The sequence below is a fragment of the Danio aesculapii genome, chromosome 15 (genome assembly GCF_903798145.1).
Source record: "Danio aesculapii chromosome 15, fDanAes4.1, whole genome shotgun sequence".
NCBI classification, from domain to species: domain Eukaryota; kingdom Metazoa; phylum Chordata; class Actinopteri; order Cypriniformes; family Danionidae; genus Danio; species Danio aesculapii.
Genome location: NC_079449.1, coordinates 43,408,818 through 43,434,168, shown reverse-complemented (window position 1 = coordinate 43,434,168; position 25,351 = coordinate 43,408,818). Strand labels below are relative to the sequence as shown.

The following is a 25,351-nucleotide window of genomic DNA, read 5'->3' as shown; positions in this document are numbered from 1 at the left end:
CGTTTGATCTGAAATCATTTTGTGTTTTTTCACTAAAGAAAGGGGCAAAAAAACAAACAAACCACTGTCCTCAAAGCAGGAACACAGGGTCAAGAAAACCCTCACACCATGTACACTTCAGAGAAACAACAACTATTTAATCTGACAGGACTGAAGTATCACAAAACTGCCAGCGCCGTCATAATTAATCACAGACAACACACTGAAAATGGCCAGAACACACTAAACAGCAACTACAGATGCTTCATTATCGCTGTTTACATGTCACGCCAGAATAAATACATTTTGTCAATCAAATTAATCTTATGAGTCCATTGAACTTATATTATGTTAAACTGACTTAAAACAGCTTGCATAACTTTTAAAATTAAGTTCCAAGATGACTAACTTAGTTTAATAGTGACCTAATTTTAATAATGACCTAAAATCAATAGCTGCCATGACTAATTGATCATGTAATTCTTTACAGTGTGTAGATTCGCTTTGTTTTTTGTAAATAAACTGCATGTTGATGTAAAATGAAATACTATACAGTACATTCACAAATAAAAAGCAAGTTCACAAACTATGTACAGATAATTAGCCATATTTGTGATTAGATTTTCTATTGATGAGGGCCCCCAGTTTTGAAAAGAACTAATCGGGTGGAGGAACTATGATGACACCTTGTAGGCGAATCGGCTGCTAGCATAAAACTGGTTCCCTTAATAAAATCCCCATAGGATTTTCCCATCGGCTTTTCGAAGATTGCCAATAATAAGCTCTGTGCTCAAACACTGTTCATTACACTTACACGTTTTGTCCAGCCGGATAATCCTCACACGAAAATACAACTTTGAGCACTTTTGGATCTTAAATGCTAACGCAAGAATTGAAAAGCTAACATTAGGCTATAAACGGACTACAGTGCCTCCAGGGTGCTCGCCTGTGACGTCAGCACCACCCTGCTACAGACAACTTTTCAAGCTTATTATTTATAAATATGCTCCATGACAAATATTTAATCTCTCGGTTTATTCTATTATAATCCACGCTTTATATTATAAACAAATAAATCCGCAAAAACACATAGACCTACGTGCCTTTTGGATAGTTTTTACATGGGAAATACATTTTGTTTTGCTTTATGGTTGTTGTAAAAGTTTTAAAACTGTACATATAAATGTGCCTACAGTATTATTAAAGACATATTTAAATAAGTGTATCGCTCGCGTGCATACAGCCCGCTTACATTAGACGACTGAAATGAGGCGTGAGGGACAGGGTCTATATGCCTGCAAGTTCCATCATATATAGAGAACAACATTCAATATTCATAAATAGTCACGAAGTACGGCGAAAAGCAGCCCATACAGCCACATCTGCTATACATTTTAAGGAAACGCTGCAGTTATGACAGAGTTAAATGTGTTCAGATGAAGAAAAACTGACAAAGAATCTATTGATCACATTGCAAAGACAGTTAATATGTGTGTATTTTTACACATTTATTCACACGTTTGCATTACTGAGAGCAGGAAAGAGACCAGCTGCAAGGGTAAGCTGTATCCCCATAATATCATTTCATTAAAATAAAGGATCAACAAATTAATCTGTCTTGACGGTCTTTACCTGTGAAGGCATTATCTACACACATGAATTCTCAATTAGATAAATACAACAAACTATAAAAGACTATTCATGAAAATACTTAAATCACAGACAAATCCAAATGCCCAACACAAGCCAGCTGCGCTCCAGACCAGGTCAGCTCAATGACGTATAATGTCTCCGACACCGCCTGTAGTCCCATTTAGCAACTTGATAGCGGCCGCCTTATTAAAGAAGCATAACCGATTAAAAAAATCAAGAGCGTGCTGTAACTGATGAGTTTTATGTCGTAGAATAAAACGTGAAATTATCTTGAGTTTGTGGTAGCCACGAACCTTATTTAAGCGATTTAACTGAAATCCCATTGAAAAAACCCATTGACTTTGGGACGAGGGAACCGGAACTGCTCAAATGCTAACTGGCTTCCCGGTTTTTGCATACAAATTGACGTCATAGTTCCTCCACTCTATAACGGCAAAAGGAATGGTTACAGATTTTACAACATATACACTCTACACTCTCAGAAATAAAGGTACAAGAGCTGTCACTGGGTCGGCACCTTTTTAAAAGGCACAGATCTGTACCTAAAGGGTCCATATTGGTACCTCAAAAGTATATATTAGTACCTACAAATTTTAAGAGGTACATTCTTGTACTTTTTAGGTACTAATATGTACCCTTTAGGTATCCATAGGGACCCTTTAGGTACAAATGTGTATCTTTTGAAAAGGTGCCGCCCCAGTGACAGCTCTAGTATCTTTATTTCTGAAAGTGTAGAAAATTTATAGATAGAATTAGACTGAATTGAAACACACACTCATGGGATTTCCTTCCTGTACTCTACATCCTGGCGCGGTAACACACACACACACACACACACACACACACACGTTTCCCGAACGGTGTTTCAGTTCTACAGTGGCTATATGATTAATTCAACCAGGCTCATTCTGATTACGTACCCCTATATACATTTTGAGAGCATCAAATGAATCCCAGAAGCTTTGTTTTTTGCAGTTTTTGTTTGCGTGAATGTGACAGAGGCCGCTGTGTGCTCAAACCTCGTTGTTGTGGTCAACTCCGCTCTGCGTCTCAAATCCCCCGACGTACGCAGTGAGCCACTGGACAAACTGCTACCCGCGGGAAAGCCGTTCACATGGAGGTAATCGGTCAGCTGGTAAGCGCGAAAAGAAACGACGACATACCGCCCCGTATCGTTCATTTTAAGGAAAATAATGCAGCTATACACAGCTCTGGCTACATAATGAGCTTTCTCCAGAAATATATAAGGGGGTACATTTTCAGAATGAGCCTTTGTTGGATTAATTTAGGCTTCTTGGCATTGGTCGGGGCTCCCTAATTCCCGGGGTCCTAAGCGGCTGCTTACCTCGTCTATTTGGTTAAGTCCACCCATGTTCATACTGTCTAACTGCAGGTTAACTATGTTTATTTGCTGTATACCACCCTACACAAACCTCACTCACTTTTCAGATTTTGACTGTTACCTAGTAATGACCTTTTTAAAGCTGCTTTGGAATGATAATTATGGTGAAAAGCGCTATAAACGGTTGAAGTCTGAATTATTCACCCTTCTGTTGATTTTTTCCCCAATTTCTGTTTAATGGAGAGCAGATTTCTTCAACGCATTTCTACACATAATAGTTTTAATAACTCATCTCTAATAACTGATTTGATGACAGTAAATAATTTTGGACTAGATATTCTTCTAGACACTAGTATTCAGCTTAAAGTGACATTTAAAGGCTTAACTAGGTTAATTAGGGTAAAGTTAGGGTAATTAGGCAAGTCATTGTATAACAGTGGTTTGTTCTGGAGACAATCCCAAACTAATATTGCTTAAAGGGGCTAATAATATTGACCTTAAAATGGGCTTTAGGAACTAATTAAAAACTGCTTTTATTCTAGCCTGAAATAAACAAGTAAGACTTTCTCCAGAAGAAAAAATATTAGAGGAAATACTGTGAGAAATTCCTGAATCTGTTCAACATCATTTGGGAAATATTTGATAAAGAAATAAATTCACAGGAGGGCGAATAATTCTGACTTCAACTGTAAACAAACTTGAATTAGACTGAATTGAACACACACACTCATGGGATTTCCTTCCTGTACACTACATCCTGGTGCAGTAACACACACACACACACACACACACACACACACACACACACGTTTCCCGAACGGTGTTTCAGTTCTACAGGATGTGTCGCTTTGACTTTCAGCGCCAAACAACTCTGCATAAACTTGTTCAGGAGAGAAATGATTTAGCCGGAGATCTACAGCTATAGAGAACTGCACGTTTAAGCTAGTATGGAGTAAATGAAGTATGCAGTTTAGTCAGTATACATTAGTGCTGATGCGCAGATATAGTGTGTGTGTGTGTGTGTGTGTGTGTGTGTGTGTGTAATATAATTACAAAGTAATATATTACAATCTTAAGCCTATTTTAGTTAATAAAAAGAGAGTAAAATTAAATTACTTTGCTTTAAAAGTAGCAGTTACTTTTGTTGATAACACGTTAGTTTGAGTCACCATTAATTCACACCATTTTCTACTGGCTTATTACCTGTCTATTATTAAGATATGAGCTGTTTATTAGCACTTATACAGTGTGATCTTATTCTACATCTATAATCCCACCCAAAAAGCAACAACAACAAATAAAATAACTTTCACATTACTAACTAAGTAACAGTTCCTTTTTTTTGATAAAACTTTCATTTAGGTCACAATTCACGGTTTTAGCTACACATTATCTGTCGATTATTAAAATATTAACTATACATTAGTAGCCTATATCACTAATATATATATATATATATATATATATATATATATATATATATATATATATATATATATATATATATATATACACAGTTGAAGTAGGAATTATTCGCCCCCTTTGAATTTTTTTTCTTTTTAAATATTTCCCAAATGATGTTTACCAGAGCAAAGACATTTTCACAGTATGTCTGATAATATTTTTTCTTCTGGAGGAAGTCTTATTTGTTTTATTTTGGCTAGAATAAAAGCAGTTTTTAAATTTTTAAAAAACATTTTAAGGTAAACATTATTAGCCCCTTTAAGCTATATATTTTTTTCATCATTATACTATAACTTGCCTAATTACCCTAACCTACCTAGTTACCCTAATTAACCTAGTTAAGCGTTTATTTTATTAATTAAATGTTTTTTTCAGTTTTGCTGACTGATGCTTTCTTTTTAAAATTATTTTTTTAAATTCATTTTACACAATAATAACTGTGTGGATATTTTATTGTGTTGATTAGAATATGATATTAGAATTAGTAGAATAAGAATAAATGTTAAGGTTTAGAAACAGAAAGAGCAAAACAATCAACAAACAAAAATCAATTCATTCATTTGTTTTTGGCTTTGTCCCTTTATTAATCAGGGGTCGCCACCACGGAATGAACCGGCAACTTATCCAGCATACGTTTTACACAGCGGATGCCCTTCCAGCAGCAACCCATCACTGGGAAACATCCATGCACTCTCATTCACACACAGACTACGGACAATTTAGCTTACCCAATTTCCCAATAACGCATGTGTTTGGACTGTGGGGGAAACCGGAGCACCTGGAGGAAACCCGCAGCAACACGGGGAGAACATGGAAACTCCACACAGAAATGCCAACTGACCCAGCTGAGGCTTGAACCAGCGACCTTCTTGCTGTGAGGCGCCGCCATAAGTCAATTCATAAATCAAAAAGTGCCAAACAAAATGATGAAATATCTGGCTTGTCCAATTACAATTATAATTTATAAGCTATTTATACATTACTATGTATTATTAATATATTATTATTATTATCCTGTAATTAATGATCTAATAAATGAAGCCATCCTTAACATTTTCCTTGTTTTCCATCATTTTCATAAGCATTAATCTTCACATGCTACAAACTGGTGGCGAATGTAAAATCTCAAAGAAAATAAACATTTTGCTCCACATTTACCATCACACCCTCCATCGCTGAGAAAACAAGTGTGAAATGCATCAGCAGTCTGTGAAAACAGTCCATAAAATGCCACAATTTGGCTGCCTCAACATTAATGATGGCATTTTGACAGCTGACAAATACTGCATTCCTTCATTCATTTTCTTTTCGGCTTAGTCCCTTTATTAATCTGGGTTCGCCACAGCAGAATGAACCGCCGACTTATCCAGCATATGTTTTACGCAGCGGATGCCCTTCCAGCAGCAACCCATCACTGGGAAACCTCCACACACTCATTCACACTCATACACTACTGACAATTTTAGCTCACCCAATTCACCTGTACTGCATGTTTGTGGAGGAAAACCCACAAATCCTGTATTTTATTCATTTATTGATTAATTTATTTTATATTCAACCCCAATCCTAACATCTATATTTAAGAAAGTTAAAAAAACCAGCTAGCATCTTACTAATTCATGAAAATACACCCAGTCAAAAACAAAAAAATCAATATACTAACAAATATAAGACATGAGCCTAGTGTTGTGAACATATGTGCGTGCTCATATTAACATGAATGAATGCGTTATTTGTTATTCCTCGACACAACATCATGGGATATCGCGTATGTAGGCTATGTATGTCGTATGTAGGCTATGTATGTGCGCCATGTGTGGTGAATTTCGCATATTACGCACGCATGTATAATAACTATGTACATCATTATGGGATCGCCCAACAAATCGCTCGTGAACTGTCACGGAGACATTATAAAGGTGACAATGACTGATTATTCAGATAGCATTGAACATGATATGAAGCTTCACAAGCATCCTTTAGGATTTAGTAGGCTTTATTAATAAATAAACGCTCTGTTTAAAGATATTATGATGAGTCCTCGCGTGATTTGTCGAGATCAGAGGCTCGTTTAATCTCCTCACCGGCCTTTAATGCCGATTTACAGCTCTTCAGTATTTAAGCAATGCTTAACTATTACTCAGCTGTTCAAAACAATGAGGATAAACACATACACACACACACAAAACAAAGAAATAAATCAATTTAAATGAAGTCTCTAATCATGTCTCTGTACGGACAACACGTTCATGTCATTCAGCATCACACACACACATACACACACCCAAAGCGAGTGTGTTCGTGTGTTTAAAGGTAGTAAATTCACTAATAACACACACACACAGCTTTCCAAAGCGCTCGTAAAGCTTTAAAGAAACGTTCAATGTGCTCCACATTCAGATTCAATGGCTTATTTATTTAAATGTACGAGTGTCTGAAATGATGTCATGTTTCTAAAACAGTCCTCACACACCCTCCCGTTAATAAACACCGGCAAAACACACTCCATCATTATCATCATCATCATTATTATTATCCTCATGGTCTGAAATACACCATTCATTTAAGTGTATAAATAGCTCAAACTATACAGATTACAGTATAATTACAGACATGAGCTGAGGTGGACTCCCTTAAGCCACACACACACACACACACACACACACGGACACACGGACACACACACACAGCTTTCCAAAGAAATATCTTTAAAGAAATATCCCATTTGCTCCACTATCAGATTCAATGGCTTATTTATATAAATGCATGAGTGTCTGGAATGATGTCATGTTTCTAAAACAGTCCTCACACCCTTCCGTTAATAAACACCGGAGCAGAACACCGGTAAAACACCCTTCATCATCATCATCATCATCATCATAGACAGAAATCTACGCTTCATTTAAGTGTACAAAGCCCTCAAACTACACACATTACAGTATAATCACAGCACAGACATGAGCTGAGGTGGACTCCTCTAAGCCCAGGGTTATGAACACACACACAGACAGACCCACACATAAACACACACGCTCACACTTACGGTCATCTTCTCGGCGGGCTCCGGGCGCTCAGCACATGTTTGTGTGGCCGCACCGGAGACCGTCCACCGCGGTGTAAGTCATGGCGGAGCTCCGCTGCTTCAAAACAGCCCGGCGGGTCTCCTCCAGCGGCCAGACGAGATAATAACACACACACTCACACACATACACACTCCCTCCCTCAGAGGAGCCGTCTTAACTCCTCCTGAGCTGCCTAGATAGACAGCACCGGCGCGCGGCGGAGTGAGCGAGTGTGAGAGCGCGAGAGTATCTATGCCGCCAAACATCACGTGCATAAAAGAAAGAAAGGAACGCCCTCTGTGCCTGATTATGGTCAATGAATTTGTTTTTAATTGGCTAAAAATTAAAATTAAAACCAATGAATGTAATAGGTATGTAGACACGTCACCTCAAAATGTCGTCCAATATTAAAACGGCTATAAAAGTTGCTACATGGACAAAAATGCTGAATTGTTTGTCTTCCGATGACCAAACACAATGTCAAAATATTAAAGCTTGGGATATTGTTTGCATAACTCCTATGGATGTGGCATTAGCCTAATGGCTCCCTTCAAAATGTATATATCTGAACAAACTTGTCAATGGGCTGTATGCACAGCTAGTGTTTTTCAGCCAATGATGAACGTCCGGTGAAAACTTTATGTGACTATTTTCATTTTCATACGGTTCCTTTTACTGCATCGATAATGTAATGTAATTTAAATATAACCATTCAAAAAGACTTAAGCGTTCATTTGGTTGTTAAAGCATAAAGAGATGAAACACCATTTAAACCAACACAGGCTCATTCTGAAAACGTTGCCCCACGGACGTTTCTGGAGACCGCGAATTACGTAGGCAGAGGCAGGGGCTTAGCGGAAATTTTAAAAGTGGGGGGGATGGCTGTATGAGATCATACATTCATATAATTGCTAATCACCTGTTTCTAAATGGTCTGTCTCTAAAAGTGAGGGGGACGGATCCCCCCTGTCCCCTCCGGTCACTACGCCCCTGGCCAGAGGTACGTATGGCTGCGTTTTTATTTTTTTTAAATGAATGCTACAGGGCGGTGTGACACCGTTCCTTTTCGCGCTTACCAGCTGATCGTTTACCTCCTTATGGACAGCATTCCGACTGCAACCAGTTTGTCCCGTTAGCGCGACATGTACATCGGCAGACTTGAGATGCAGAGAGGAGTTTACCATGGGATTCAAGTCTGGTGAAGAGCGGTTCCAGAAAGCAGGTAAGACAAAAACAGAATGCGAAAAATAAAATAAACAAGTAAAAAGCAGCGTGGGAATGTGGTAAAATCTGAAAATGTGGTAAAAAAATCAGACGAGGGCTTTGCTTTTTCTGGATTGCTTTTGAAATGTGTTGGTTGGGTTTAGGGAAGTGGGTGGGCGGCAGGGGTGGACTGGGAAAGCATTTTCAACCGGGACAAAGTTAGTCATTCAGGCCACATCTGATGCGATATAAAAAGTGAAGAGCGGGGTGGGGATTCAGTCAACAATACCCTCTGGTGGGTTTACGCTAGAACAGCAGGTGCAAATAGCACTCGCGAGAGAAATTTGAGATCTCAAAAAGCGTACACAGCGGCCTCTGGTGGATTCGCGAAAAACAAAAAATTTCATGGTCTGTAGAGGTAGGTTTTCAGAATGGGCCTGGGTTGATTTAAACACAGGTGCCATCATCAGCAGCAGTCAAAATAAATTAAAATTAATTTCCATATTTTAAAGACATGGCGAGGAAAAATATTATTTAATGCAGTGCTTCTTGTTTGGTCTGAGACCCACTGTATATCTCAGCCAGGCGATGAAGATCGCTGTTTTTAAAAGAAATCAGATCTTAAATGCTGCGATTTTGTATGGGATGACAATTCTCTGGAAGCCCAGGGGCTGGCTGACTGAAATTAAAAGTCCATGTGCATATACCCCATTTAGTCTAAAACAGGTTATTCTATGTTAATTACTAGTTTCTAATCAACAATAACTAAAAATAGCTAAATATGTGCCTCAGCATGATCATAAGGGCTTCTTTTTTTGCACGAAACATAAAATACGCTGCAGATGACAAATCCTCTACCGTACACTCTCAGAAAAAATGCATGAAGGTACAAACCCTTGTCACTGGGGCAGCACCTTTTTATGGGACAGAATTGTACCTTAAGACAAAGAAACAAATGTGTACCATTGTAGTTTGTACATTCAAGGACATGATTTGTACCATGGCAAACTAAAATGTACCGTTTGGTTTTTAAAACCTGCATCAAAGGTACAAATCTGATCCATGAAGGCACCACTACAGTGACAAGACACTTTGTACCTTAAGTGTCAGATGTGTTCCTTCAAGAACTATTTAAAGGTATTTTGTTGTATCCAAAATGTGTCAATTTCATTCATTCATTCATTTTCTTTTCGGTTTAGTCCCTTTATTCTGCCACAGTGGAATGAACCGCCAACTTATCCAGCACATGTTTTGTGCCCTTCCAGCTGCAACCCATCTCTGGGAAACATCCATTTTTCATCCAATTTTCATTTTTTGCAGAAACACTGAAAGTAAAACTCAAGGAATTATTTGGGAATTCAACAACCCAGGCTCATTCTGAGAACGTAGTCCCGTGGACGTTTCTGGAGACCGCGAAATATGCAGCCGGGGGTACGTCCGGCTGCATTTCATTTTTTTAAGCGAACACTGCGGGGGTGGTGTGACGCCATTCCTTTCGGCGCTTGCCGGCCGGCCTCTCGCCTCCGTGTGGAGGGCTTTCCCGCTGCAACCAGTTTGTCCGGTTAGCTCTTCGTGTACTTTGGTGGACTTGTGGTGCAGAGAGGGGCTGACCACGACGACGACCGGGTTGGAGTCCGGGGAAGAGCGGTTCCAGAAATCAGGTAAGAAAACAAAAACAAAATCCAAAAAATGAAGCGAACAAGTTCGTCACAGGGTGAGAATGTGGTCAAAATCTGAAAACGTGGTAAAAATCAGACGAGGGCTTTTCTTTTTCTGGACGGCTTTTGTGAATCGTCGTTGGTTGGGTTTAGGAACGGAGGAGGGTGGGTCAGCTGATTGGCCGGTCGCACGGTCAATCATTCTGTCATCCAGGCAGACTGGCGGCAGGCCGTTCGACAGCGGCCTCTAGCGGGTTTACGCGAGAACGGCGCGGGAAATAGCGCGCACAGCGGCCTCTTGCGGATTCGCGAAAACAAAAACTGCAAAAATACGTACCTTGCAGGACGTATTTTGCAGTCTCCAGAAACGTCCACGGGACTACGTTCTCAGAATGAGCCTGGGTTGGAATTTAAATAGCCTGAAAAAAAACAAACTAAAATATCAACTGAATTTAAGAAGCAGTCAATTGAGCACATTTATTTAGTAATTAAACCTCAAATAAAAACTTTGGTCTCACTTTATTTTAATGTACAGTTCTCACTATTTAAAAAGTTAGGTATTATCTAGAATAAAGGATGTAGAATAAAATCATGCATTGCTAAACCCAAACAATAGTGTTTTGACAAGCAAATCTAAGAGAACCAAACCAAAAATGATAAGAAGTAACACATAGTTTAGATTACTTTCCAAGCGAATGGCTTCATTCTTGATAGCAGTTGCTGTCTCTGTTTCAGAGAAAAGGCTGTGTTTCAGTTGTTTGTAGAGGAATATCCATTTCATCCAGTGCTGTTTGTTCTCTGTATTCTTAAATAACTCAATACTGTCTGTCTTACTGATAGGACGATGCTTTGGGTGATTCACTGAAACGAATGCGAATCGATGAGCCCAGATTAGAGCAGTTGCTCACCAGAAGAAGAAATGCAGGATGTTCATCGGTTTTACATTTGTATATAGATCAGAAGTAGATGAATAGCAGTTTAAAATGTCTATATGTTTCAATCAGAGCAACTCTGACTTAAAGGAACACTCCACTTTTATTTGGGGAAGAGTTAGACTGTTGAATTTTACCATTCAGCCGATCGCCAGGTCTAGCAGGAGCCCTTTTGGCCTAGCTTAAGCAAAACGGTTAAACTGTGTACTAAGACTGATGGGAAATGAGAAGTTGCTATTTTCTAGGCCGATATGTCTACGAGATACTCTCATTCTGGTGTAATATTCAAGGAACTTCAATCAAGGAACTGCAGGAGGAGCAATGTTGTTAGACAGTGCCTGAAAATCAGCTAACTTTTGTTGATATAACCAACGTGACAACCTAGCAACACATGCTGGTCATGTTGGACGTTAACTAGCTGGGAAGTATTTTCAGACACTATTCAGCACACGATGTCACTACAGAAGAGTCAAGCTTTAAATAGGATCATTACTGAAACTCTGGAAATTTTGAACGAGATGCTAATGGTCTAATCCGATTCAATTAACTATGCTAAGCTAAGCTAAAAGTGCTCCAGCCAGACACAAAGATTGGCTGAATGGATTCAAAAGTGGTTAAACTCAAGTTTAAACCTAAGAGAGTTGTAAAATTAGCTTATTTTTTAACAAATGGAGTGAAAATGGGATGTTCCTTTAAGTCAGAAGTTCTCTAATCGAAATACATAGACATTTTAAACTGTATACAATGTCAGTTGTGTAGGTAGCAAGACAGTGCAGCAGTGTTTGAGACACAGCCCACCTTTATCTCCCTCACACTTTCTCTTTCTCAAGACTTTGGAGTCTGTGCTGATGTGCTCCAGTTCTGTGGCCTATAGCCTTCAGTGTCTCCCACCGCAGATACTCCACGTCACACTGCACTCACTGACCTTACCAACAGACACAGACAAGAATAGCAGAATAGCCACTGCTGGCCTAGCAACGTTGCTTCATTTTTGCCTGATAACCCAGAATGAATGCGCATCAGTGGTTTATTTGCTTGTGACTCAGTAGATTTATCCAGGATACTATTTAAAGTCACGTGGACTCACACACTCATGCTGTGACAGCGGCTATTTTAGTCGCAGTCTCTGCACTTCCAGACTCTCTCTGCAGAGCTGTGCTTCTAAACACTGCTCCCAGAGCCCTTGAGCACTGCACATTATGCATGACACCCGAATCAAGCGCACTTAATTCAACTCAACTCATTGATACATACTCTAAAGCTACATCTCAAGTCAGGTCAAGTCACCTTTATTTTTATAGCGCTTTGTATAATCTAGATTGTGTCAAAGTTGCTTTACATGGATGAACAGGAAGAGGATAAAAGTTCATATCAATATTTCAAAAGTCGAAACCATATTTCAAAGTCACAAACCATATTTCAAAGCCAGAACGCCAATTGGTAACAGTTTACTTGAAGGGGGTGTTCATAAGACTGTCAAGACACCTTTATAAACATGACATGACACGTCATGAATATGAATGAGATTTTTTGAATGAATGGTGGCATGGTGGCTCAGTGGTTAGCCTCACAGCAAGAAGGCCACTGGTTCGAGTCCCGGCTGGGTCAGTTGACATTTCTGTGTGGAGTTTGCATGTTCTCTCCGTGTTGGTTTCTTCCGGGTGCTCCGGTTTCCCTCACAATCCAAACACATGCGCTATAGGGGAACTGATTTTTCTGTTTGAGTGTGTGTGTGAATGAGTGTGTATGGGTGTTTCCCAGTACTGCGTTGTGGCTGGAAGGGCATTTGCTGCATAAAACATATGTCGGAATAGCTGGCGGTTCATTCCGCTGTGGCAATCCATGATAAAAATGGCACTAAGCTGAAGAAAAATGAACGAATGAATTTTATGAATGAGATTACTGTATATTCACTCGCCTAGGCTGATTGGCCGGTTTTAGCTGGTCGACGAGCCTGGTTTTAGAGGGGTTTTGGCCATTTTCAGCCTGGTATTAGCCGGTCTGGCTGGGAAATGTCCAGCTTGACCAGCCTAGCCTCGCTGGGAGGCTAAACCAGCTATGTCCAGCTTAAACCAGACTGGACAAGGTGGTTTCAGCTGGTTTTAGCTGGTCATTTTCCAGCCTGAGCAGCTAATGGCCAAAACCAGGTAGTCAGGTGGTTACATAGTGCATAAGTGTGTAGTGTGTCGTTTGGGATGCAGCTTATGTTAAACAACTCTACTCAATAATCAAATTTAGGTTTATACATTTATATTGAGCCATTAGTATTCTGGTCCACCTATCTTTTGAGGAGGTCTGGCACAAACTCTCCACTTCTCTGTCTGATAACCTAAAAAAATCAATAGGCCAGGGGAAAACCAAAATCACACACGAACATGGAGTCCCCAAAGGCGATTCTAAGGGCCCATTCATTTAGGGGACCCCCAGAGACATTGTCAAGGGCCCGCTCCTACAACGCCCCCACCATCCCCGACCCCACCCCCTCCCCCCGCTCATCACTTGCATCCGCATTCTCAACCGATTCCCCCACCTTCCCTCTACACTTTCAACCCCCCATTAGTATTCTGGTCCACCTATAACGCATCTTCTGAGGAGGTCTGGCACAAACTCTCCACTTCTCTGGCTGATATCCTAGAAAATCAATAGGCAATGGGAAACCAAAATCACCTTGAGTCTTATGGAGTCCCCCAAGGCTCTGTTTTAGGACCGCAACGTTTTTATGTGCTGCAATTTATATGCTTACTCCAGGGCCCAAAAAATCAGCGGCATGGAAAATATTGTGCATTGCAATGCAAACAACACACACATACAAATGGATATTTGCTCCAGAGACAGATCTAAAGTGTTCCCCTGCAGTCAGGATGGCCTCTAACTTTTCAAAGTTCACCCTGAATACTTTTTTTTTGCAGTAACAAGGACCTCAAGTGCCTAATTTCATATCATATGTGTCTTGACATTGTTGCCATCCAGCTAAAGCTCTGTCCTTCAGCTTATTTGATGAAACTGATGGTGAATCTGCCATTCACGGCTTCAGATCTGGATTAATGTAACTGCAGCTCTCACATATCCCTCTCATCCTTCAGAAACCACACTGGCTCCCCGTAACTAATCACACACGCTTTAAAATTCCACTCACCACTTTTAAAGCCCTACATGGTTTTTGCACCAAAGAATTTGGCCGATTTGATTCACCCCGACGCTCCTGCTCGTCTTCTCAGGTCCTGTGGATCCAATTTATTAATGTTTCCAAGTTCGCATTGTCTGTCAGCGACAGCATCTCTGTGAAACATCAGCTCGATCGTAATTCAAAGCCCAGCTGTTTACTCAGAGATTTCTGTATTTATTTTTGACATCTTTCATGCTTGTTTGGTATGTTGTCTCCTGTGGCTTCGAGTCTGCATTGTGAATTCAATTCAATTCAATTCAATTCAATTCATTTCGCCTTTATTTGTATAGCGCTTTTACAATGTAGATTGTGTCAAAGCAGCTTCACATGAAAGATCATAGTGAATTAACACAGTGTCAGTCCAGTTTTCAGTGTTTAAGTTCAGTTTAGCTCAGTTCAGTGTGGTTTAATAATCACTACTAAGAGTCCAAACACTGAAGAGCAAATCCATCCATGCTGTTACCGACTCGGTCCCAGTAATTCCCCTCGCTGGCCAGCATCCCCGGACTTTTAAGCATTACATCATCCATCTAAACTGATTGTGCACACACCTGAACTGAATCTAGTTAACGACCCACGCTTCCTATATAAGCCACACTCACACACCAGTTCATTGCGAAGTCTTGTTTAGCCCCGGCCAGCATTACTGAGCGCTCTTTCCTGTCTGATCTTCTGAGAATAACCCCGGACTGTTTCTGACTCTGAGTTGACTTCTGCCTGCCCATGACCCTTGCTTTATACACGGACTCTGAACCACGCTGCCTGCCCTCGACCCAAGCCTGTCTAACGGATTCTGAACCACACCGCCTGCCACTGATCTATGCCTGGTAAATCACTCTGTGTCTGTCAGTCGCCAGCCCCAAGACCATTATTGATTACTGTTGATGTGTGTTCGCACTTTAATGCGTATTGGATGTTTGTGTTTGACTGTGACTAATAAATACTGCATAATGGATCCCTCCGTGTCAGTCTCCTCGTTACACATGCGCAGCTCTACAGATCCCGAACCATGCAAGTAAGTGGCGACAGCAGCGAGGAAAAAACTTCACCAATTGGCGAAAGGGAAGATATAAAAAAACCTATAGAGAAACCAGGCTCAGTTCTCCTCTGGCCAAACGTCTTATGCAGAGCTGCAGTCTAGGCGCTGGAGGCTGGAAGCTGGACCTCAGGGAAGATCTCATGCTCTCAACTCCTCTATGACCACCACAGCAGCTGCTCAGGATACGGCCTGGTCCAGGATATGGAAACCTTGGGATCATCTTGTCGCTGGTCTTGGATCGAATCAGTGGTGCTGCGTGGTCTGAGGGTTTCTTCATCTAAACGAGATGCAGAAACCTGTGTGGAGCACATTCATGTATCATACCGCTAAGTGATGCACTGAGTGTATGCTTTACTAAAGAGATAGGTCTTTAATCTAGTTTTGAATTGGGAGAGTGTGTCTGAGCCTCGGACATTATCAAGAAGGCTATTCCAGAGTTCAGGAGCCATAAATGAAAAGGCTCGACCTCCTTTACTCGACTTTGCTATTTTAGGTACTACTAAAAACCCTGGGTTTTAAGATCTTAAAGAGCGAGTTGGATTGTAGCGAGACAGAAGGTTGGTTAGATAAACAGGAGCTCGATTATTTAAAGCTTTATAGGTAAGAAGCAATATTTTAAATTCAATATGAAACTTAACAGGCAGCAATTGTGAAATGACCTTGTGTGAGTTAAAGACGCCATAGGAATAAAACTGCATGTGTTATTCGAGAGACTGTGCTCTTTTCACACTAAAGTTGTGATCATTAAAAACGGTAGCAGAGAACAATGCAGAACACTGTTTTCATGGCTGTTAAATGTTATCTGAACAGATGGCGTTGCATGCTGCTTGTAGTTTTGCGTTAAAGTCCATGAAAGCGGAAAGTCAGAGTCCCTCATGCACTGCTTGCAGCCTCTGAATTGATGTTTCCATTGTTTGGAAAGAACGTGCGCATATTGAGTGCCAACTGAAAGAAAGGTTCGGTCTTTGCAGAGTTATGATGTGCTGGCATGTAAGCACTGAGCAGGCAATCTGAACTCTTCACACCTGCACAGGCAATGCCTGACAACTGCGTTCGGCTCGACTGAAGAAGCCATCAGCATCAAATCACTACAAGCTTATTACTGACAGTAGGATGAGAAAGACAGAGATTGCAGAGAAGAAGAAAAAAAAAACAGTTCTTCCTCCGGCTTCTCCACCTCAGTGACATTTCAGAGACAAACTGACAGTAAGAGAAACCGAAGCTCTGCGCGTCTGAAGCGCTCACCGAATCTGACAAGACAAGCAAACGCTGACCTCGATGCTGCCGCAGAGAAAAAGCTTTTCCACTTTTCTGACTGGATTCTGAGTAAAGAGTGATGAAGAAGACGCTCAGGAGTTCAGCATGTGAACAAGAAAATTCCATTATATATTGTAAAAATAACCCATCGAAAAAAAGGCTTTAAGACCAAGCGGAATCCAGGTGTGACTTTAGCTAATTAATTTTGCAAACAATTATCCAACATCGAGCTGTGCAAGAAAACATCTAAGATCTTTCGCTACTGTATTGCTTTTTAATAGAGAAAACGTCTGACAAGAGACTTTTATTCTAATCCTTAGACTTTATTCTTGAAACAAATAATGACCAATAAAAAGGTGTGAAGCAAACTTAAAGCGCACCTATGATAAAAAATCTACTTTCAAGCTGTTTAGACAGACATATGTGCATGTATGGTGTATAGACCGTCATTTTGGGGTGATATAAGCACACCCAGTGCTTTTTTTTTCAATTTAACAACATAAAAAACGGTGGACCAATTGGAGCGGTTTTCAAACCGACCGCAACTTTACGTAGGAGTGCGGTCCCCCCGCCCACCAATATTGATTGACAGGCGCGTCATCATATCCTCAGTTTGTTGATTCACGTCCGCCATTTTCAGCGTGAGTCGAAGCGATATCACTAAAGGAACACGCTAGCTCTATTTTTAGATGCAAGGCTCATTGGGCTCAACACAAGATCAATATTCTCCATATTATCGCTCTAATTGGAATTATTGGTTGTATCTTTAGGTAGGTTTGCAAACATGTGTGCTTCTCATTGAGTCTACCTTATACTTCAGCCGTTTGCATTTCTCGCTATCCCAGAAGCTTCCTGTGATCTTAACTAGCATGCGTTTTAGAATTCTAAACATAGGTTTCTATCAGGGTACACTCAAGTCGACGGCTGAGCGCCGCGGACCGCTGCAGAAACCTATGTTTAGAATTCAAAAATGCGTGGCGCGACGATTCGGGACACGTCATGTATCTGCCGCGCCACAGAGAGTGTCCGGTGTGCCGTGTTGCGGCTTCGAACGGCGCATCCGGTGCCTCAGTCAAAGTTAATTCAGTGTGCGTGGTTATTAGTTTCTGTGTGCAAGCTTGGCACTTGAAACTAGCACACAGTTGGCTGTAAAACTGTACAAAGACACAAATGATTTTGTACTCTCTGCTTGGTCTGTGTCAGAGTCGTACATGTACGACTGAATGCTGTACCTCTCACTCCAGCTCCTTCTCTGTCTGCCTGTCAGACTCTGTAGCAAACGCAGAGCGGGTGAGCTCATGGCCCCGCCCCATTGTTACGTTGGCGGGAAGCCGAAACTAATTTACATGTGAAGCAACACACCCCTAAATCAGCGAACTGTGGACACGCCCCCAACATGACACTTTTTAACACATAATAATAAAAAAATCTGAATTGTGTTTTAAACTGAACCTAAACTGGCACACTCAGAAGAGCCCCAACTGCAGGGTATGGGGGCACTTTGATTTATTTTTGAGGGAAATTTTTTATCCTAGAGTAAAAAGGGCACAGTTTGAGCCCTACCTGTGCACGTGCCGGTCCAGGTGTGCACTCTCAGTACAGCAAGGAGTTAAATTGTCACTTTAAACTGTGTATAAACTGTGTGTGTGAGTGTGTGTGTGTGTGTGTGTGTGTGTGTGTGTGTGTGTGTGTGTGTGTGTGTGTGTGTGTGTGTGTGTGAAGTGGGGCAGTTCTTCTGAATCCTCTGCTCATTTCCTCAGTCTCAGAGACAGCAGGTGGATCTGGAGTCTGCCAGGATAATTTAGTCCAATCACAAAACTGGATCAAGTCTCAGGTGCCGTATATGTGCATCCTGCTGGCTTCAAATCTGAGTAAGTGAGTGAACGGAACTGAAAACTGAGCATTTAGAGATAATACCCTAATGCTGTCAATGTTATAATCATATGTTCAACCTTTAAACATATCACTGATGCAAAAGCTGGCAAAAATGAGCTAATGACATTGAGTGAATGCTTTAAGCACGTAGTACATGTTCAACAAATAGTTTTGCTACAAATCATCTAAATTGTAGTGTCAGCGCATTCAGAAATAACAGTTTGATGGCAAAAGCCGCTAAACTTCACTTGCCTTTGACAGCAAAAGCCGCTATGTCCTGAGAACCAATCAGAAGGCGCCAATCAAATCATATGTTTTTAATGTAGCAGCGCGCTGATACGCCGGCTTTATGAGGAGATTTCCTTTTTAAAAGACGGAGTTTGATGAACTGGATGATCCTGTCCGACTGTCAGTGAATGGCAAACGAAAACGTCTCCTTCCTCAAAACTCTGCATTATAAGAAAAAGAAAACACAATGTACAGTCGAAAGTGTAGCATGCATTCATAATGTTTGTTTGACGCTACTTTGAATGAGTCTGATTTACTAGATATTAAACGGCAACTGCATTTCACGAAAGACAGAGTTAAGAAGCCGTTCTTTTATCCCACATGGATGCTATGAGAATAAACAAGAGACGAAAAAGAGACAAAGACTGTGAGTGTGGTGAGAACGAATAAATGACAGCTTCTACAATTGTCAGAGAGGCATCTCCTTTTTGCCCAGTAGGCCTATCTCGTGTTTTATTTGCTAATTTAAGCTATTTTAAAAAAGATAAACATAATCTATAAAACTCTACATTATTTATATTACTTCATATTACCTATAGGACTGATAAGCTTTTTCAAGAGTTCACACTTAGCTGATGATTGATTATAAATAAGTTTGGCATGCTGTCCCGGGAGAGAGCCCTGAGCCCAAAAGGTCTTTGAGCCCTGGGCTCCCTCCTGTTTGCAGGGCGAGAGGGGAGCTTTGAGCTCAGGTAGATCTCGACAACTCCCCCCTTGATAAGAGCTGATGACTAAAATGATTGCTATGAAGAGACATGCTGCAGGATGAGAGATTGACAGTAGTGCTGATTTTAGATTGATCAATTCACTTGTAGTGCATGTTTTTGGGATGTGGTAGGAAACCGGAGAACCTGGGGAAAACCAACGCGAGCACGGGAAAAACATGCAAACTACGCACACAAACGACAGCCGGCATGTTAAAGGACTACAACTGGTGACGTTCTTGCTGTGAGGCAACAGTGCTAACCACTGGGCCATCGTGCCTCCCTATGAAGGGAAAGGTGGATAAGTAGGGGTGGAAGGGGGGATTCTTCAAATCGAAGATGGCTGTAGTGAGAAACCCTGGCTCTTTATAGACGGTTAAGAATCATCTGATTGGTGGATCATACATAGCTAATGCAGAACCAGCCGTGTTCAATCATAATCACATGATCCTCTCGAAATTAGTTTATAAATAAACTTCACTTATATTAAAGGACAATGCACAGATATTGTTGTTTCACAATGTTTTTACACTACATTATTTGATTCTAATAAGCTTAGCTTACAATGTTTACAATATTTAGATTGTTCTACCTACATTAAATCTAAATCCCAAAAATTGTCCCTGCTTTATCAGGGGTTACCACAGCGGAATGAACCGCCGCTTACTTGCAGATTTATGTATTTTTAATTTTAGGTGGTTTGTGTATGTGTTTGGTAAAATAAGTCTAATTCCATCTTTCAAGAGTTCACTCTCAGCTGATGATCGATTATAAAGCTTGTTTGGCATGCTGTCCTGGGAGAGAGCCCTGAGCTCATAAGATCCTCAAGCCCAGGGCTCCCTCCCGTTTGCAAGGCGAGAGGGGAGTTTGAGCTCAAGTAGATCTGGAGAACTCCCCGGGTGAAGTAGCTGATGAACAGATAGTGATTGCTCTTATGAGATAACTACTTACTATGAGCACGCCTATGGTGCTGATTTGGATTAGTCAATTAACTTAAGTTACATGTTTTTGGACGGTGGAAGGAAACCGGGGGACCCAGGGGAAACCAACGTGAGCACAGGGAGAACGTGTAAACTCCGCACAGAAACGTCGGCTGGCTTGGTAAGGACTAGAACCAGTGATGTTCTTGCTGTGAGGCAACAGTGCTAACCACTGGGCCACCATGCCACCCATCTAGGAAAGGAGGAGGAGTAGGGGTGGAAGGGGGGATTCTTTAAATCGAAGATGGCTGTTATATGGAACTTAGGGTATTTATAGTGACTTAGCAATCATCTGATTGGTGAATTATAAATTGAATAATGCAGGACTGGCTGCAAGCAATCATAAGCACGTGATCCACTCCAAATTACTTTATAAATAAACGTCACATGTTGATTTTCAACTAATTACACTGTCTTGTTCCAATAGGTGTATTTAGAGGTTTTTGCAAAAAAAGCACAAGTGGATTTAGCTGGTTTTGACGCAAAAGAAAACCTACCATGTTAAAAACCAAAGAACTGTCTAGTGACATTTTTGACAAAATAAACGTACTTTATTTACCAGCTAATAACCCTATCATTACATATAAAATGAAACTTCTGAACCTAATCAAAGAAGCCTGATAGAAAATGCTTGTTTATAAAAAAGAGGTCTGATGGATTTAGAGGGTTTTGCATCTAAGCTCTTCATATCCTCTTGCACTTAGTTCATTTATCCAGCGTTACCAACTTCTTTCAATGGAAATGTGCTTAGCTCTGCGTGAAAAGTCACTAAATGATGGCGTCTTATGTCAGTTTGCATATACTGTAACTGATGTCATTGCATTTAACTGTGTATGTGTGTTTCTGTAATGGTCTATAGTTTAATAAAGTAGTATTTGCATGTCAACTTATTTAAAAGGGCGGCACAGTGGCTCAGTGGTTATCACTGTGGCCTCACAGCAAGAAGGTCGCTGGTTCGAGCCTCGGCTGTGTCAGTTGCCATTTCTGTGTGGAGTTTGCATGTTCTGCCTGTAATGGCGTGGGTTTCCTCTGGGTGCTCCGGTTTCCCTCACAGTCCAAACACATGCGCTATAGGGGAATTGATGAAGTAAATTAGCCGTAGTGTAAGTGTGTGTGAATGAGTGTGTATGGGTGTTTCCCAGTACTGGAATGCAGCTGGAAGGGCATCCGATGTGTAAAACTTATGCTGGAATAGTTGGTGGTTCATCCCCCTGTGGCGACCCCTGATGAAAAAAGGGACTAAGCTGAAAAAATTGAATGAATGAATGAATAATAATCTAACAATCTCAAATAACACATTACCTTACAGTAACTATCGAACTGTATTGTAAAGTGTCATCCCATTTACTTTAAGACAATCCTGTATGATGTCAGATTTGCTGAAAGCACTAAAGGAGAGAAGAGGAGGAGGAGGAGGACGAGCATCTGCTAGTGTTTCAGTGAAGCTGCTGTAACCTGGCAACCCTGCAGGAGAAATAGACGTGTCATCACAGCACAGGGTTTCTGTGGAAACAGGTAAATGTGAAGGTGCGAGGGATGATGCCGCTGTAAACACTGATGTCCATCACATATCTGACAATAGACCCAGTGTGTTTGTAAATGAACATGCTATTGACCTTACTCCTCACATACGAGCGGGCGCAGCCATTGGAGTCTGTTTGGCTGGAGTCTTCCGCTCTCCTCATCCACTTCTATTGACTATTAGAGGTTAAAGCAGCTCGTTCTGCAGCCTGACGTTGTAAACTGACATTTGCTTATTATGCTTTGTCTGCATAGTCATGAACACACTTGTTTGCAGAGCGAGTAGTCTGACCATTTTCGGACATTTATTATTCCTAGTCATTTCTCCCATAGGAAATTGAATCGGAAGTTTTAAAACATTCGAAAAATCGAGCGCGCGTCCGTATCGCAGAATAAGGTCAATAAAGAGCGCACAGATCATCAGCCGCTGATCCCTCTGATGACACTGCAATCTAACTACATATAATGCGATGAGATTCCTATTAATGGCATGGAATCCAAATGTACTGGTTGTATTTTCATATGCAAATAATAGCACTAGGGCGGGGCTATCAGTCATTTAGGGCGAAGCTATCAGTTATTCAGGGCGGAGCTATCAGTAATTTAGGGCAGGGCTATGAGTACTTTAGGGCAGGGCTATCAGTAATTTAGGGCGGGGCTATCAGTCATTAGGGCAGGGCTATCAGTCATTTAGGGCGGAGCAATCAGTAATTTAGGGCAGGGCTATCAGTTATTTAGGGCGGAGCTATTCGTAATTTAGAGCGGAGCTATCAGTAATTTAGGGCAGGGCTATCAGTCATTTAGGGCGGAGCTATCAGTAATTTAGGGCAGGGCTATCAGTAATTTAGGGCGGAGCTATTCGTTATTTAGGGCGGAGCTATCAGTAATTTAGAGCAGGGCTATCAGTCATTTATGGCGGAGCTATCAGTCATTTAGGGCAGGGCTATCAGTCATTTAGGGCGGAGCAATCAGTAATTTAAGGCAGGGCTATCAGTCATTTAGGGCGGAGCTATCAGTAATTTAGGGCAGGGCTATCAGTCATTTAGGGCGGAGCTATTCGTTATTTAGGACGGAGCTATCAGTAATTTAGAGCGGGCTATCAGTCATTTATGGCGGAGCTATCAGTCATTTAGGGCGGAGCTATTCGTAATTTAGGGCGGAGCTATCAGTAATTTAGGGCAGGGCTATCAGTCATTTAGGGCGGAGCTATTCGTAATTTAGGGCGGAGCTATCAGTAATTTAGAGCAGGGCTATCAGTCATTTAGGGCGGAGCAATCAGTAATTTAAGGCAGGGCTATCAGTCATTTAGGGCGGAGCTATGCGTAATTTAGGGCGGAGCTATCAGTAATTTAGAGCAGGGCTATCAGTCATTTAGGGCGGAGCTATCAGTAATTTAGGGCAGGGCTATCAGTCATTTAAGGCGGAGCTATCAGTAATTTAGGGCGGAGCTATCAATAATTTAGGTCGGGGCTATCAGTCATTTAGAGCAGGACTTTCAGTCATTAAGAGCGTAGCTATCAGTCATTTAGGATAAAACTATCAGTCATTTAGGGCAGGGCTATAAGTCATTGAAGGCGGAGCTATCAGTAATTTAGGGCGGAGCTATCAGTCATTTAGGATAAAGCTATCTAAAAAGATATGATTCCATCGTTCTTGCCATCATCAGGCATCTGTAAACTGGCATTCAAATCTTTCTCCACTTTTTTTAGCAACGCCCACCTTCCAACTATCCAATCGCTCCTCAAAGGATGAAGTCATGCACCGCCCTACATTTCAGATCCTGTTTCAATAGGAGGGTCATCACAACTGGAGAAAAACACTTGTAAGTGTTTTCTGTTTATTTACGGTTGTGAATTGCATTATGGGATGTTGATCTCAACATCAAAACTGCTACTTTGTGGATAATTTTCACAGTATAGCGGAGAAAGCGTATTGGCCGCATCTTAAGTGTCAGCAAGCATAACAGCTGAAATCCACTGATGTCCGGACATGCAAGAGATTGACAAAGTCGTCCGTATGTTCCTGGAAGTGACCAATGAAACTGTGATTAACGTTTGGCCAGAGGAGCACTGCTTTCTCTCATGCTGTTTTTTCCCTATTTCCATCAATGGGTTGATTTTTGGATCTTTGACTTGACTTGCGCCTCCACTCTTTGGATCAATCCGTGACAGTTCAGAAATGAAAGCGAGTGCTGCTAAAAGGTTAAAGCTCAGTCATGTTTGAGAATAAAGCCTCGGCTCCAGTCAAGCACTTCAGCATGAGATGCAGTGCTGAGGGTTTTGAAGACAGCAGGAACAGGTCTAATGTTTATTTCACCTTTATTGACACTGTTGAAAATGTCAAGTGTCTGTTCATCTCTCTGATGACGTGACATTTCAGTCCGCTTATGACTGATCAATGCAGAGTCGTGGAGGAACATCAGTATATAACTCAGATGCACAACACAGTCAGTGTGTCTCTTATGCAAATAATACACATTTAGATATAAAAGCAAATGTTTAGTCATTTTGGTGACACTTTCATTTAGGGGGGACGTAGTTATACAGCTAAAGTGAGAATGAATGGCCCTCCTGTTAATTTTTCATAGATTTCACAAGTGATGTTTAACAGAACAACATTTAAAAAAGAAAAAAAAAACAAAGGAAGGAGAATAATTCTGATTTTACTTAATGAGTTGATAATATAAAAAACTTGTGGTGGTCTTGAGGTGGGACATGGGTTGGGAACAGGTTTGATGGTATGGGTAGGTTTAGGACAGGGTAAAGGTGTCAGGGATAGTCAGCAGTATGATTAATCAGACATTAAGGGTGGGGCTATCAGTCATTTAGGGTGGGACTATCAGTCATTTAGGGAGGGGCTATCAGTCATTTAGGGCGGGACTATCAGTCATTTAGGGCAGGGCTATTAGTCATTTAGGGCAGGGCTATCAGTCCTTTAGGGAGTGACTATCAGTCATTTAGGGTGGGGCTATCAGTCATTTAGGGCGGGGCTATCAGTCATTTAGGGCGGGACTATCAGTCATTTAGGGCAAGGCTATCAATCCTTTAGGGAGTGACTATCAGTCATTTAGGGCGGGGCTATCAGTCATTTAGGGCGGGACTATCAGTCACTTAGGGCAGGGCTATCAATCCTTTAGGGAGTGACTATCAGTCATTTAGGGCGGGGCTATCAGTCATTTAGGGCGGGACTATCAGTCACTTAGGGCAGGGCTATCAATCCTTTAGGGAG

General features: G+C 41.1%; 1 protein-coding gene across 2 annotated transcripts in view; it reads right to left on the bottom strand.

The window, feature by feature from the left end:
* Positions 1-25,351, bottom strand: part of schip1 (schwannomin interacting protein 1) — a 276,819-nt gene that overhangs the window by 75,087 nt on the left and 176,381 nt on the right. Inside the window, exon 1 of one of the 2 annotated variants that reach the window (XM_056474003.1) lies at positions 7,482-7,673. The exons of the other annotated variant lie outside the window; for it this stretch is intronic. Coding sequence (XP_056329978.1) covers positions 7,482-7,487 — 6 coding nt within the window. The 5' untranslated portion in view covers positions 7,488-7,673. Of the gene's footprint in view, positions 1-7,481; positions 7,674-25,351 lie in introns of those variants that run through there. 2 annotated transcript variants of the gene reach the window in all.